The following is a 16,370-nucleotide window of genomic DNA, read 5'->3' as shown; positions in this document are numbered from 1 at the left end:
ACAGAGGCAGTGCCAGCCAATAGGATACGAGTACTGGCGCCGGAAAAGGTATAAAATACTTCCGGCTGCGTATCCGGGTTCATTGCGAATGAGGCAATCCTTGGCTAAATATGCTCTTGCTGCTCAGGCCGCTTCTGCCCGGAAGGGTGTGCTTAATGACTACAAATTACTTAAATGACTTATTTAGTCATTTTAACCCAACATGACGCTTTAATTATGTCGATTTTCGTAATTTGCTTAAGCGCTCGTTGGTCACGTTGCGTCAGCATGGCCGCTAGGCCGCATCGATCTATAAACGTTACGGTAAGGAATTTGCTTTAATCCGGACAAAACTCAGAGAGATGTTAAATTTTACCCTAATGTGTCATTTTCTTCATTATTTGTCCAGGTGTGAACGCTAAGCCATGGTGAACTAGTCGTCACGTTGCAGCCACGTGGCGAAGCACATGTTGCAGCACATGGTGGATTCCGTTCCTTATCACGTAAGTATGCGTTCATATTGCAAGTACCGTTTTTGTTCATGATGATTCAAGTGCGTTAGACTTCTGATGTAAAATGAAGTCACCCTAATATCTGATCAAGCACCATATGCGTTCATGCAACGTTTGTATCTGTGTGCTGCACACCTAATACATTGCTATCTCTCGTGCAGCCTTCAGTGACGTAGTGGCTCAGGAAAAGCGTAAGTTGTGCAGAATGTTTAATTTTTTAGGAATTTCGTCTACTGAAATAAAATGTGCTTATTTTTCCCCCACATTCAGACATTTGGACGCTCTGGACCCAGAACGTGGATCCAAGAGCATGATGCACCTTCAAATAAAGCACATTTTCTCACCAACAATATGAGTCTCATTTAATGGCTTGTTTTGCAACATGAATTATGCACTATAATTAAAACCTGGTTGACATTTTTGGTGGTCATGCAGGTTGAAAAAAAAGTAAATGGTGCAAGAGAAACACACGTCCTGCTATAACTGGAGTTTCTTGGTGGCTTTCCCAATTTTCTCTTTTAAAGCATGATACAGTTGAGTAATTACAAGTGACAGGCAGTATTATTTTTTTTACAAACTTCAGTTAATGCTAAAACCGGAAATGCAAGAATAACTAGAAAGGCTTGACTGAAGACAAGGTGTCTATTGTAGGTGTTTTCCCAACTCGGAAGTGAAGTCTAATTACGACTCCCGTTTATCGCCACATTTTTTTATTGATCCACAACCTGAACCATAACATTCTGACATCACTGAACACAACAGCAATGTTTCTTCACAGTGCAAATGAACATAACTGGTGGAAACAATTTGTACAACAATAATGGCACAACTTTTTTTTTTTTTAGCATGGCTGCAACAAACACTTCACTGTGGAGGAATGTTTGCTTATTATAAAGGCACTTTGTGCCTCATCCACATAACCAACACTCAACAGAAACAAAGTGGCCTGTATAGCAACATGACAAGAACAAATGAATTGACATTTTAGTTGTGCACACGGTACAGAATGAACAGCAAAATTTGAATGGCAAAATGAGCATTGATTGGTTGGATACCTGCTGAACATCTTTCAGTTTCTCCCGTTAGGAGTCGCCACAGCTTTGCACATGTTCTGCATCCTTCTCACAAATTCATGTCTTCCCTCACATCAAACAAACTTCACTTGGGTCTTCTCTCTTCTGGCACCTCCTAATGTTTTTGAAAATGCGCACCAGCACACTCCTCACCCATGCCCCAGACATGTTCTCACCCTCTAGAATTCTACTGAACAAATGTCTTGACAATATTGAAACTATATGGCTAAAATCCCGAAAAACCGCATCTTTTTGATCCCCCAAAACTCACGTATTTTATATTCCTGTTGATCTGACAAAAAAAAAAAAAAAAAATCATAAATACTCCCTGCAGATGACTGTCAGCCTGTGAAATGTACAGATTTGAAAGCAAGTGCACTCGAGACATTTGCCACTAATTACCCTTCAAGCCGAACTGAAAGAATGCTTTGGAAATAAGAACACATCACTGGCTTTTGAATGAAAAACTCGCTAAGAAGCACATTTTCAGGTGAATGAGTAACTCGTAGAAATACATTCATCAGATTTCGGCAAAGGTTTTGGCTGCTGTGTCTGCACATACTGTAAATTGAAGTTCATACAATCCCCTTCTTTTTAAAGTCAGGCTCACGCTTTAAAGGGGAAGTTACAACAACAACAACAAACGTTTTTTTTCAAGAATCTTCTATGCATGCCCACTAATTGAAACAAGGCAATCTGATTAATACTGCATTTGTGGAATATGAGTTAAGCAGCCATTTCACGGCTCAGCTGTTTTCTGAAGCTTAGCCATGATTGGTCGTTACCTGCGCAAGTGTGACGTCATTTTCAGTCAACAGAAGGGACAAAATGGCCGCCCCGTGACATGGCTAAAAATGGCTTCTTAACTCATATTCCACAAATGCAATATTAGTCAGAATGCCTTGTTTCAACTACTGGGCCTGCATAGAACATGAAAAAAAATGCCTGGGTTGACTTCCCCTATAAATCAAATTTCACTTCAAAGCATACAGCCTGGACCGTATCCATGCGCACATGGTTCAAACTCTTTACATCGCCATTGACCTGTTTGCATTCACGCGCCAGGCACAGGCAGCAACGATGAACGATAGAAATGCGTGTACATAGACAGACGCGGGGGATTATTTTCTCATCACTCCCGCAAGTGTTTGCTCACTCGGGTCGACGACCTTTTCGCAATCCATTGTAAAGGTCCCACAAATATACACTGTACAACTCAAGTTTGGTGTAGCTGTACATCACAGGTTGATGGTTGCTATTGTTCAATCAAAATGGCTATTTCTCAAAGCGCCAGCACGTACGTTTGTTCAACAGTCTGGACTCTAGACGCCCATTCTTTTGGAATTGGCCACAAATGATGACAAAACGTCCATTCTGAGCCACAAACACACTCGTCTCAGGTGCAGTGTCAATGTATTGCCATGGCGAAAAAACAGCAGTCCGGACGTCGTCTTCACATGTAGGAGACCTCAGACTCTTCAGGTTCTGGGCCCCTCAAGGCATCGTTTGACTCGCTAATCAAGCTGGCGTTTGAACGCGTGTCCATGGCAGAGTGCATGATGGGTAGCCACAAGTCATCCATGTTTGGCATGACAAATATTTTCTGTCCGGAAGACAAAATACTTAGGCATTGGAGTAGCAAAAAAAAAAAAAAAAGAACATTTTCCTCATGTCATTAGCCCAAGTAAGTCATTTTTAACTTACTGTTTCAATATCAATACAAGAACCAATGTGCTTTCTTTTTTTCGGAAATTATTCAAATATTTCTCCCTCTTGCCTGATGTACTGAAATTATGTCTGCTCTGAAGTGTCGGCCTTTGCTGTGGTAATGATGACCACAAAGCATTAAGAGTAAAAATAATAATATCCCCCCCCACACACACACACATAAGTCAGGTCATGTTACGTGTGTAGAAGACCCGACGGGGGCACTTTGCTGCAGTAGTGCGAAGGAGTGCCTCAGGACAGCGCTACACAATGTATCATTAGCTGGACTATTTATTACGCTGCTTTGAAGTGCGTGTTTGGGAAGCAGCCATAAATTAATTGCGCTGTTGAAATTTACAACCTCCATTTGCACCATGAAACATCTGCAACGTGCTCTGCTTTCAAGGTTTCCAAGTTCATAAACGTCTCAGAATTGGACGGCAACTTTATGAGCAGTGCGAATATGAAAACAATTCAAGTTGAATGTCACGGCGTACCTGAAACTCCTGGTCCAGTTTCTTCTCAATCCAGTCCGTCACGTGGACGAGGGTGACCTCCCTCTCGCCAAGTTTTGGCCGCGCTTTGAGCTCCAGGTGAGGTGGACTGCGGAAACCGTACCTGAGCACCCAAAAGGAAACATTAATGGGGCATGTCGGATTTCTCCTCACATATTCGTGAAAACAAGCAAGTCAGGCAGACGCGAGCCGCTAAGCCCAGCAAGCCGCTGTCCCAAATCGAGCATATTCTTGCAAACTGTACACAGCAGAGGGTGCAAGTGCTGTCTCCTTAAGCTAGGACCTCTTCCAGGACCTGAACTTACCATATCCTGTCTGTAGGAGGCGGTGGTATGTTGACGGCAAGAGTCCCTCGACACTCCTGCACCTCCACGGTGAGCAGCAGCGGTGTGTTGGCCACCTCCTCCATCTTCTTCTTGATGAACTCTGTCTCTGTAGCCTTCTGGAAGTACTTGGACTTTGCGATCTTATCCACAAAGCGCATGATCTTGCTGGGCCTGTGGCCTCCCACGTAGCTGCATGCGCAAACGGAGAGGAGAGCGTCCATAAAGAAGATGGCAGGCAAGCGGTGAGTCACGCTGATTATTTATTAACGACAGCATGTGCTGCCGCTAAGCCCCCGTGATGGAAAAGTGTGGGTGGGAGCTCCATGAATTCAGCAGCGAGTCGTCGGTAAACAGGAGGGTGGAACATTCAGTTTCGACACGTTAGCATGGATTTTCAAATATTGTTCTGCTCACCCTTCGCCTCCAGGGAGAACGGCTTTGTCACTGACAAGTTCCGGGGGATCCTCCTCATCTGAGGAACCGGCGCTGGACGACTCCTCGTCGCTGTCCGCCAGACAATAAGTGCGTGGCCTTGACCTGGGGCAGACACAAAAAAAAACAACAACACACAGTCGGAATTGGTACGAATTAACATCACAGGAATCCTCATACGCACTACATCAACAAACCAAAGCGGGTACATTACATACATTACATCTAGCATCAATCTTTGAGTCCTAATGAGTTATTGGGCAAATCCCAAAACATTGTTTTTTTTCCAGAACGAGACTTGCACATGACGGCGATGACATGGCGGTGGGAAGAAAGCACATTTTATTTAAGAAGAGCTTGAGGGTTATAGAAAAACGGACCATTGCAGTAAACTGGAGATTGGTCAAAGCTCACGCACAGCAACAGGCTAAGCTAAAACTAGCATGCATCTTTTAAAAAAAATAACTTCTAGTTGTATCAATTGTATCATGATGTGACAGACCAGCAGTGGTTCACGTTATATGACACATAACAGTTTTGAATTTTTAATTATAGTTTGTTATTAGCTTTTTTTTTTTTTTTTTTACCTTTAATATATAAAAAAAAATGTCACTAAATACTGTGTAATAAAGTTAAGTCCCGGTAGTAGTAAAGTAGAATTCCCAAACGACTTCCCAAAGACCTTTTAGATATAAAATAAACCCCAAAAGCTCCTACAGGAAATTAATTGACAAAATCAAGGACATTTTCGCTAAAATGTGTTAGTTTTGGTTACTTTTATAGATGTAAAATGTTGTTTCAGTTAGTTATCCTTTTTTAAAGCAGTCATTTTCATTTATTGTAAAATATTTTTTTCAATTTTAGTTTTAGTTCATTTTGGTTAACTATAACAACCTTTCTATGGCGCCGTCTCAGCATGCTTGGACAAGCAACTGTACTTATGACTTTACCACTCTTGCCTAAAATATCGGGATAAGTTGCCACATAAGGAACGGACCTCGGTAGTAAACCAAGGACCCCCTTATGGCCAAAAATGAATCTCCTTCCAAGTATCCAGTTGTTTTAGTGATCTATCAAACTCACCATGTATTGGCCAATTCCACATTGGCAAGCGTCCAGAGAGATGGTTTCACATAAAAGGAAAGCAATTGTGACAAATCAGATGTGACAGGCTATAATGACTCCAAACAGAAACATGTCTACTCCAATCAATTGGCTTTTCCCCGACGGCCTTTGAGCGACTGCTCTCACAACGCCGCAGACCAAATGTCTTTGATTGGAATGTCGCAAAGGACAGCGAAGGGCTCACCACTCCTTGCCGTGCTCGCCGAGGCCTTCGCCCTCCTTGCCCAGACGGGCCAGGTTCATCTTGGTCTCCAGAGTCATGAGGAAGGAGCCCGCGTAGCAGACCTCCAGGTCAAACCACAAACCTGGAGGGACAGCCAGACAAAAAGAAATCTTTTAAGCTTGTCCTAATGATTCAACTATTGTTGTTTGTGCCACGCCATTTGATTCCCTGCACGTCTGCCAGAAAGTGGTTTTATCCTGTAGCGGATGAAAAGGTCAGGCCTCGGGCAACTGCACGTCCTCGCCGGGTGAACTTCCTCTTTTGATCGGATTTGCATCCCCCTGCTGTTTCCTGCTCCACATGCCCGAGCTTTCCAACTGTCTTTCCAAAACTCGTTTCAATCACAACTCCAGCGAACCCCCACGATTCGCAGGGGGGAGGGACTGAGCTCTGACGCCAACAACAAAAGTCGGAAAATCTAATTGACGCCCACTCAAAAAGGGTTGGAATTTCTGTTAGATTGCATAGAATGACACAAATGCACTTTTTTTTTTTTATAGTAGACAAGGCGATGGTCGGACTAAATGAGAGGAATAATGGCACTTACGTTCATTTCACCCAAATATTAGCACATGAAATAAGATGGGAAACAGGTTAATCCTCAAAGAGCCAGAAGAAGAGGATGGCTGACATTGAATACAAATGTAAATTGATGATAATGACAACTAAATGGACATCTGTTGCTACACGGTGGATGCAGGTGTATGTGAATAGTTAGCTAGCTAGCTAGATAGCAGCAGTATGGTAACTGTAGCCCATCTCGGCGGCGAATGGAGATTTTGGGTGCGAGTCTGAGCTTCAGTTGCTACCTTGGTGGTCCACAGAGGGTTTGGAGGCACCGAGAATCTTGGGAATGGAGAAGCCCATGTCCAGTTCCGTCAACGTCAGCTCATTCATAACATACGGCAGCTGAAAGAAAAAACAACAACAACAAAAACATTTCAGCTTTAGATTTCAAAACCCCAAATTATATTGAAGCGACTTCAAAGAGGCACCAGAGTTGGCAGCCAGCAATAACTCTGTCAATTTTCTCCTTTATTTTTGCCGTTTGCTAAGCCATTTTTTAACCATTAAGCTGCGACCTGTTAGGCTTTTTCTTTGGTCGAATGGTGCATCCCAGATGAGATATTGCTAGAATGGATGGATGGCTGGATTTGAACCACTCTCTCTGTATTTGCCTTACTCCCTATCGGACGAGCTAACGGCCGCTAGAAAAGCGCAGTTGTTTGTTTACATTCAAACGTCAGGTATTCCGATTACAGCATCCCGGCGCCCTCAAAAATTCAGCGGAGTCTTGAACCTTGTTCCTCTCTCTCATCCACAACTTGTAGACGGTATGGCAAGAGGGAATAAAACTCGAGACCTCCTCTATGCCAATTTGAAGGAAGCTCTTCTCTGATTGGTCACATGAAAGTCAACAGAAAGAAGGCTTCATCTATCCATCCATCAGGCTAAAGTACACCAGAAAAAAATCCAAGTGAAAATCTTGATTACATTTTTGCAATCAGATGACAGAACCACTTTTTTTTTTTTAATGATTGTGTTCACACTTGAAGCATTGCCTTGAGTTTGATTTGAAATAAACTAAAGGGCACCACCCACCCGGATCTTACTGAGCTTCATTTGAATCTTTTTGGAGACGACATTGGCCCAGTACTTTTCTCCCAGGAAGTCCCAGAATATTCTCCCCAGAAAAGCGTTGACCCAGGCTTCTGGTTCAGCCGACTCATTTAAGCTCCTGGGCACCTGCGGGGCGCGCGCACACACACACACACACACACACACGCACGCATAAATACACGGGTAGATATGACATACGGGCAGGAAACATATTCAGTTACTTAAAGTGTCCCAGTATGCTTCATGATGGAGCAGAACAACTTATTTTTACCAAACCAATCGGCTGAAAACGGTCACACTAAAAAAAACAACTAATGAATACAACAAAAATGTGATGAAATGTATGCAAAATAAAATGTAGTCATTTTAATATTTTGGGGAAGAAAGTCATCAAAGAAAGTCATCGAATTTACAGGGATTGATTGTAGCCCCCCTAAAGGCTGGCCCTTTACCTTTTTGGTGGATTGCGGGCTTCTCTCAGGGCTGTGAGCGGGGCTTTGAGCGGCGGGCGGGCTTGCGGGCGCAGGCTGCGGCTTGACAAACTTGGCCATGTACAGGTTGTAGTCCAAGAGCATCTTCTGCCTCACGCCTCCGGAGGAAGCCGAGGAGCTCTCTCGGGGGCGAGGCTGCTCGTCGCTGCTCCCGCCGTCGGCCTCCTGGCCGCCCACGGACTGGTTGCTCTGGCTGTGGGGGGGCTGCAAGGCTAAAATAGAAAAGAGGGGAATTGGCTGCATACTAAGTTAAAGTTCTTGAGTGGTTGCATTCAATTTGCATGCTTTACGCAGGGCAGGTCTATTGATTTCATCCAATTGTTATGTATTGATTTTTTTTTTTTTTTTTTTGGGAGGCTCTTGTATTTGAAACCACCGATGTGCACCGCTCACACGATCAACATGGTCGCAAATAGAGAGGATCTACTTGACCAAAGCAGAAAGTGTTGCCAATATTAGCGACTTTCCCCAACTTTCGCACGAGTATTTTCCACAAGTTGAATTCCTGCTCAGAAGTAGACAAGTTGAACGGAATCAATTCCACATTCTTTTCCGTATGACGAGAAAGCAGCCCAGTTGAAGGCCATCACAGAGTCACTGCCGCTGCGGCTGAACATTTTCAAAACTGCCCATTTATGCGAATCCTCACTTTATTGTGCCTTGAATTTTACATTCATTCCAAGACTTTCAGGCTAATATTTTGGTTGCCTTACTCATCAAGATTAGAGGGCACAATTCCACATCACTGCACCATAATAACAAACATAACGCGCCTCGCAGAGAGAAAGAACATTTGCGCAAATGTAACTGCTGTAATTATGAGCTAATGGGAAGTAAATGAGACATTAAGACAATGTGATGAAGCCAATTTATGATCATTAAATACACTTTTGCTAAATTTAACACCTCTCTCACCGCATGTGTCCAAAACGAGCATTAGAATCGGATCACAGGCCGATGTTTGATGCAGTCGGATCAAATAACGCCACGGCGTTTATTTACTCAGCTGCAGGCAAGTCGTCACACTCAAATGAATCGGAGAGGCCGTTTACATGTTTTAGTGCTGCTCTTTATGCAAGCAGCACATTCCAAATGGCCTCAGCAGTTAACTATTTCACCTAACTCTGATTCATATTGTCTGTGTGAACAGTTATGCAAGGCCACGATTACAATTAAGGGAAAAAGGAAGGAGACGTTTATGTGTCTAACGGTACGTACTTAGGAGATTTGTTTCTAAATGCATTGTACATGTTTGAAGATAATTGCACATCATTTCAAATGTGCAAAGACCGAGAACTACGTAGTACTCAATTGTAGTCCGAGAGTGTTTTTCCAATTTCCTGATCAAAACGGCGCCCAGTGACGCACCTCCGCCCCCGGCATGAGTCGCCCACCAAATAAGAACTTCAACACCTTTGTTTGCATCAACAGTTATCCGGTGTATTTGTCAAGTGCGGTTAGCTAGCTAGCAATGCCCAGACCATGAAAAGACATCTTCCCTTCAGACAGTCCACTGGCGTGGCCTCTTTAGAGTGCCTGGTTGTTGGCCATGAGTGCACGCATGTCACGCAGAGAGAGAGCGAGGGAGAAGACAGAAAAGACAGCCAGAGTGTGGACCGGGGCTTCATGCCGGCATTGCCGCCTTAGAGCAAATTTGGGAGGGTTGTTAACATCACTGTTCTGTGTCAAATTTAGAAGACATTTATTTTCATTTTGCAGGGACTTTTACATTTTCACTAATCCTGTCCCAAAAAGGTCCGTCCTGACATATTGCACATGCAGGAGAGACCAATTCATGTATTGTAATCCTGCTGACCCATTCACACTCCTCACTTGTCTTTAAGATGGAGCTTACGTGCAGATCTGATGCCTAGGCAGTGACACACTCAAGACCAAATGTGTGTGTGTGTGTGTGTGTGTGTTGCACACTGACCACTCTTGGGCAGACCGCCACCTCCTCGCCCGTCAGACTTTATCTGGGAGGCGAGCAGAAATCTCCGGAACCACTCCTCCTTTTCCCGCCCCGTCCTCCCAAACAGGTAGATTGTGAGATCCCGTCCCCCAAGCGCCGGCTTCTTCTGCTCGTCCACTTCGGCTTTTTCCGCCTTGCTGTCCACTTGCTCTGCTTTCTCAGCAAGCGCCGTCGCTTTGTCCTCTTCGGCCTTCTCCCCCTGGGCCTTGGACATGAAGTCGTCCTGCTTGGCCAGCTCAATGCAAACAGGGTACTTCTTGTTCCAAACTCGTTTTCTCGCAAGGCTCTGTGGCATCAGGTAGATCTTTGGAGGAGGGCACATATTTCACAAAGTCAGCTGGCATAGCCAAACATTTGCAAGTGGCGTGTCCCAAGGACAGGCTAATATCTCTTACAAAATCCTGTTCTGAATAAATGATTTATTAAAGCAGAAGTCAACCCAAAAATGTTCTTACCACTAATATGTTCTACGCAAGCCCACAAGTTGCGTTCTGATAAATATTGCGTTTGTGGAATAAGAGTTAATCCACCCGTTTTTAGCCATGTCAAGGGGCGGCCATTTTGTCACTTGCTGTTGACTGAAAATGACATCACAGTTACTTGAGCCCCGAGCCACTGTGATGTCATTTTCAGTCGACAGCAAGTGACAAAATGGCCGCCCCCTGACATGGCTAAAAACTGGGGGGGATTAACTGTTATTCCACAAAGGCAATATTAATCAGAATGCCGGGTTTGGACTAGTGAAGACGGGAAATTTCACAAGACGAAATAAGCGCTGAGCACGTCACAGCTACTCCACCTTGCTGTCAGTCAGGTCGTAGATCTTCTGGCTGATGTAGGTGACGTCGGGTTTAAGCTCGTTGTGAGCGGCACGGCGGGAGATGTTGCGGTTCGGTTTGGACAGTCGCAGGACGGACCCTTCCAGGCGTACGTAGACCGAGTGCGTCAGGGTGGCGTGGTACAACTCCGGGTCGTAGCTGTGGATCTCGTTCATCCAGCCCTGAGATGTGGCGGTGGGGCGCGAGGGAAGAAAGCCGAGTCATTTGTCAGACAAAAATGCTTGAGACACCCGAGAGCGACGACAAAACTTTTGAAAAGTGATTTTTTTCTAAAACCTTTGACATAACCACTCGCGGCAGACTTGCAGCCGTGTACTCCAGACTTGGGGCTATATGCCGAGCGTTTGCTTGGTAGCTAGCCGCTTCTGAAGGTCTCAGAGTGCAGACTGCAGAGTGTGATCCCCCCCAAGAGTATTGTGCCCAATAGCGCCGGCCTGAAGCATTCGGCACACCGGCAAAAGGTGCGATACTGCAGCTCAATTTGTAGCTGAGGCCTTATCAGTCCCAAAGGATGTTGGATAAGAAAAGCCATTTGGATTGGAAACAAAAGACTGAAACACTTCAGCGCTTGGAGGCGGTGTGTTTAAAAAGTGTTTGAGACAAGAGTCGTTGACCTACAAACGAGCGTGTGGACCGAAGGCAGGCTAATTTGGCAGATTGTTTTTTGTCTCACCTTGAATATGCCCGCTTCTTTGATATCCGGCCGGGCCACATTCCGAGGTTCGATCCGGCGTCTTTGCTTCCTCGTTGCCAAGTGGGAGCGTCGTGGGGCCGACAGCCAAAGGAGCAGAATGGCCAAGGCCAAGCCTGCAAACATCCCATGCAGAAGGGCGCACACATACGCTGGTAGCGGGAGGACCAAGTACCAGTACACCAACTGCGTCAGGCAGAGCAGGCCAATCCAGGGCACGCTCTCCGCTTCCTCCTCCTCCTCCTCCTCCTCCCCCTCCCCCTCTTCCTCCTCCTCAAGATCCATTTCACTACACAAGCCAGTGCTGCCAGTATGGAGGCCCCGCGATCCAGCGTGATCCCCGTCCGGACTCTCCGTGTCAGTAAACAAGTCAAAGTCTTCGCTGTACAGCTCACAAAAATCCTCGTCCTCCTGACGAGCCACCAGCGCCGACATGGAGCAGCGCCCGAACGGGAGCGACGGGGACCTGGCCGAGGCGGACGTGGCGCCCTGGCCGGAAGTGGGCGCCGGCGTCAGCGGCGGGAAGGAGAAGACGACGGAATCCGCTGCTCTGGCGGCGGGCGGCGCTTCGTCTTCTTCCCCCTCGGCTCCCTCCTCCTCCTTGATGCTGTAGCTGTAAGCTTCCGAGGCTCCGTTAACCGCCGTCATGCCGCTTAGCTCCGACGCGCTTGACGACAGCAACCTGGCTCGGTGGGGGCCACTCCCCACGCCGCCTGCGCCCGATTCGTCCCCCATGATCTTGCTAAAAAGCTGCAAGGGGTCCGACATCACCTCGGAGAGACGCCGCCTGGTATCTTCGATCTTGGCTTCCACTTCTTGAACCTTGAAGAAGGACCTGCCGTCCGGCGACATGGTGGGAGACGAGGGGGCCGTTTTGGAGTCCCCGCCGACCTGACTGGCAATGACGGGGGCGGAGGACAGGCGAGGCTGGGAGAACTGTTTGAAGAGCTGCATGTTGCGAGGAGGGGGCCTCTGGGACGGCTGCGCTTGTTGCTGGTGGGGGCCGTGATGGACAACTTGCTGAGCGGAGCCTTCCTGCTGCTCGGCCTTTGACGAGTCCGTGGAAAGGGACTTGACGAACGATTTCATTAAATGTCTGTGGCGGGCATGCGACGACGGCGCCGCCGTGGTCGCCGGCGGGGCGGCTTCGCGGGCCTCCACGTCATTGGACAAGGACCTGACCAAGCTGAGGAAAGGTCTGGAGGACGGCAGCCCGGCCGACTTGCAAGGGGAGGAGGAGCCGGAGCTGGTGGCTGGGAGATTGGCTGAGGGACGCTCATTTGGCCAGGAGGAGCTGGTGGGAGGAGTGGAACCGAGTTGAGGACCGGTGAAGGTGGGAATGATTGTCATGGCCGCAGAGGCGGCGCTTGTGCGAGCATTTACTGTGCTGGCTTGGGACTCAAAACCCAGCTCCTCTTTCGGCCCGAAAACATCAAGAGCTGTTGCACCGTCTAGCCCGGGATTCCCTCCGCCGCCGTCCCCGTACAGCTCCTCTTCCTCGTCATCCTCCTCCTTGCCCAGAGCAGAGAAGTGGATGGTGATGGTGTCACGCGAGAGCGAGCGCTGAACCTGCAGCTTGGGTCCGGAAGTGTGGCGAGAGGGGGGGGGCTCGCCCTGCTGGCAACCTCCCCTGCCGCCGCCGCCGCTGCCGCGACTGCTCATCACCACCCAGTGCGCGGCTCACAGCCTGGTGGGCAACGACACAGGAAGGCCACGGAGAAAAGTTAACATTTCGCTCGTTGCAAAGGTCTTACGGAACATCGGGAGGCTTTGCAGCACCACATCACTGCGCAGTTATCACCGCTTATGACGTCGCCTGTGAACAACAAGGCTCATTTTTCACAGCGTTTGCAATTAGCTCCTTACAACCTCTGGATCTGAATAAGTCCGTAATATGTATTACATCCTAACCATATAATTTAGGCCGCAGACCATCAGCAATGTTTGCTATTAGTCCAAATGAAGACAGCAAGCGTTAGCAGGAACCCGACTTCATTTCCCAACGGCGCGAGGCCGATATTAGCTGCTCGTAGAACAGTCGTTCCGTTTAGTGTCTCCGAGTACTACTAAAGGCAGCGTGTGAAGACGAGTGTTGGGAAATAACATCCCGCGGCTTATAAAAAAACATGAGCTACGCACAAATAGACAATTTCGAATGAATATGCATGGCGTATTGTGTAATGCGCTTTCAAAGCCTCGCAGGTGTTTGAAAGGAAACAACAAAGCACCGGCTGTATATTTACATCTACAGTGAACCCCTGCCAAAATCTGCATATAATTGTCACCCCTTTATAAATGCATTGATTTTTTTCATTTTATCTTAGTTAACCCAAAAAATCTTGAAAAAAAATGGAGATAAACCTCTCACTAATTTCTCCCAAAAAACGGACGCGCCCCTTAAAAAAACAAAACAAAAAAATGTCTTTAATTTTTTCAGTAATTCATGGATTTCGCTATCCCGTGCGAACAGCGGAGGTCCACTATACCGACTTGCACATATTCTTTTTCCTCCGCAAAAAAATGACCAATATTACTGCCCCTTACTGAGTCACTTGCAGCAGTCTTCTTCGTTTGTGTCTGCCTGACTGTATTATACTGCCGCCCTGTGGCCAAGTCGCGCACACCAGGAGGCGCCACAATGATTTTTGGTTATATCATTACTGTATGCTTTTATGCATCGATTACAGAGTGCTAACCAGATAGCAAGCAGCTACAAAGACTTCCATTTCTTGGGATATTTATAAACATGCACCTTTTATTTGAACAAAGTCCAATTGGCGTGTGTGTGTTCTACAAGTCAACGGTCTGTGTGTGATCCTCGACAACGAATGGCTACTTCCTCCCTCTTCTCTCGTCGGGAAACTTAACTTCCTGTTTGACAAGGAGTGGAAACAGCAGCCGTTATTGCTCTCAGTCGGTTAGAACGCATTTGCGGCACAACATCACTGCTGAGCTGTGCAAGTGCGACCGCTTTGTGCTGTGACCGAGTCTCTTTAGCTGACCAGTGTCTACACGCTCACACATATTAGCGTCAGAAGCAATTAGCTGTGACACGCGCGCGTATTTGTTACACTGACGACCGGCTGCGGGCTGCTCCGCTGGCTTTCTAATCAGTGTGGTGTTGACTAGCATGATTGTACAGTGGCTGGTGCGTGTGCGTCAGATGTGTAGGCCCGTGAGTCTGAAAATGGTACATTCATAAATATGACAACAACGTGCATTGAACCCTCTGAATCCTTGTCGAAATCAGTTCACTGAATGCATTATTATGATCATTTTCCCAGAGTCTTTAAGTCCATCCATGAGGTGGGCGGGTCGGGGGGAAAAATGCTCATCTGAGAACCACACCATCTTTTTCATGTGCACCTCTGTTCATAGAAACGAATGTAATTATATTCAACGTGATTTGACCCCCCCCCCCCCCACCGGTTTTAGCGCCCCCTGGATTCTGTGGCTTACATGCGGACTTTTGCGCACTTGTGTATTGCAGTCAGACAGACTGAAGGACATAAATCAAGTTGGGACCAAGGGACAAATTACCTTAAGACTTGACATTCAATCTCCTTCTGTGGGTCGTGTTGCCTTCGCGCCCACGTTGACGCCGACGCTCATCTTTTTCATACACAAAAAGAGACAAGAGAGAGAAAGTCATTTCTAAATATATTTTAGAATATCAAATAAAATGCTTGTGTAGCTTAACTTGGGCTACACCGATTTCTGACAAGGCTATAGCCCCCTAGCACCACCCTTGGATTTATGTTGTCTGTAATTTAGATGATTATTTTGCAGCGAACTTTTTTTTTTTTGCATACATTGTCATCAGGATACATGTATGCACTGAGGCAAACTAGTGAGTACTGGTGAGTTTGGGGGCATGTTAAAGACACCACACCACCCTTCCCCAAAAGACCATTAATACAATTTCAAAGTAACCTCAATCCAATTTTAGGAACTCTTATAAATCCTCCCCCAAAATGCTATTAATACTATTTGTTGCATCACAAAAATCTAAAATGCCAGGGTGGCGGTTCCACGCCCCTGCACTCATTCACATCGTGTTCATTAATTGCCATCAATGTGTTCTTAAAGGGACAGGACCTCATTTTCGCCTCGCATTGCACAGTGTGCCGTCGTGTAGCATCATCACCACTGCTTTATTCATCACGGTTGCTAGGAAGATTTGTGCTGCTAATCTAATCGGGTCTACGGCAACAAAGTAATCGGGTTCATTGCCAAATCAAACCGCAGCATGTTGAATGCATAAAGCGTGTAAATACTCTCAATCTCACCCTGGTTGCTGCATCCTGATTTTGGGGACGTCCAGGCCATCGTAGCATCCAAACCAGGCTTTGGAAATCTGCGTAATCCGAGTTGGTTCGGACGTAATGAGCCCCACGCGGGGACTGGAACCCCCCCCCCGCGCCCCACACGCACACACGCGCAGACAACGGGGAGGGCTGCTTTTCGGGGGTTCCGAGCGGCTCAACCTGCTCCCCGGCACGTCTCACTGGCGCGATTACAAGAGTTGAGTTGAGCTGAGCTGAGCTGGGCTGGGCTGGTTTTGTTTTGATGAACGGGAGCTGGTCAGCGCCAACTCGCGCCACCTCGCGCCACCTCACCCCACCCCACCCCCCAGTCAACAGTGACAGTGCATTTCCGTCCCCTCCCTCCACGGACACAGCTTGGTCATGTTTGTCGACGGCAGGAAGACGCGAAGCTGCAGCACGATGAGGAGGCGAGCTGCGTCATGGCGCCGCGGGGGGAGCTCGGAGCTTCCCCTTCCTCAAATCCAGCCCCTTCTCGCCTTAACAACATGGACTACAAGTCAGAAAAAAATAAAACATTAATTAAAATAAATAGTTAAT

The 16,370-nt window shown here is 46.9% G+C and overlaps 1 protein-coding gene and 2 long non-coding RNA genes across 4 annotated transcripts; 2 read left to right on the top strand and 1 right to left on the bottom strand.

Moving 5' to 3' along the window:
- The first annotated feature begins 59 nt into the window (after window positions 1–59).
- On the top strand, window positions 60–841 carry LOC147133973 (uncharacterized). Its single transcript, XR_015090243.1, has 4 exons — window positions 60–303; window positions 389–482; window positions 653–682; window positions 762–841. It is a non-coding gene; the product is annotated as an uncharacterized LOC147133973 (long non-coding RNA).
- A 343-nt stretch (window positions 842–1,184) lies between these two features.
- On the bottom strand, window positions 1,185–16,163 carry tex2 (testis expressed 2). Of its 2 annotated transcripts, none has more exons than XM_086056698.1 (13): window positions 15,795–16,163; window positions 15,046–15,117; window positions 11,488–13,192; window positions 10,775–10,975; window positions 9,937–10,279; window positions 7,965–8,215; window positions 7,495–7,638; window positions 6,702–6,801; window positions 5,854–5,974; window positions 4,527–4,649; window positions 4,092–4,301; window positions 3,769–3,889; window positions 1,185–3,167 (listed from the first exon to the last, which is right to left on the bottom strand). In XM_086056698.1, exons 3-13 carry the CDS (start codon window positions 13,165–13,167, stop codon window positions 3,018–3,020), a joined length of 3,444 nt encoding a protein of 1,147 aa, XP_085912824.1. In that variant the 5' UTR covers window positions 13,168–13,192; window positions 15,046–15,117; window positions 15,795–16,163; the 3' UTR covers window positions 1,185–3,017. The 2 variants fall into 2 exon arrangements, with proteins under 2 accessions (XP_085912824.1, XP_085912825.1); XM_086056699.1 differs by having other exon boundaries at window positions 4,527–4,643.
- On the top strand, window positions 4,116–7,504 carry LOC147133972 (uncharacterized). Its single transcript, XR_015090244.1, has 2 exons — window positions 4,116–4,354; window positions 4,540–7,504. It is a non-coding gene; the product is annotated as an uncharacterized LOC147133972 (long non-coding RNA).
- Window positions 16,164–16,370: the final 207 nt, after the last annotated feature.

The sequence above is a fragment of the Filicampus tigris genome, chromosome 16, assembly GCF_054856515.1.
Source record: "Filicampus tigris isolate MCC_2025a chromosome 16, RoL_Ftig_1.0, whole genome shotgun sequence".
NCBI classification, from domain to species: Eukaryota; Metazoa; Chordata; class Actinopteri; order Syngnathiformes; family Syngnathidae; genus Filicampus; species Filicampus tigris.
This window is presented reverse-complemented; position numbering and strand designations above follow the sequence as displayed.

Excerpts from the sequence above, each read along its gene's own strand:
- tex2 (XM_086056698.1), bottom strand. The coding sequence starts at position 13,167 with ATGAGCAGTCGCGGCAGCGGCGGCGGCGGCAGGGGAGGTTGCCAGCAG. Across the intron at positions 4,650-5,853 it reads GGCGAGCACGGCAAGGAGTG|GTCAAGGCCACGCACTTATT; the intron begins GTGAGCCCTTCG and ends TGTCTGCCCCAG. Across the intron at positions 4,302-4,526 it reads GTTCTCCCTGGAGGCGAAGG|CTACGTGGGAGGCCACAGGC; the intron begins GTGAGCAGAACA and ends TTGCGCATGCAG.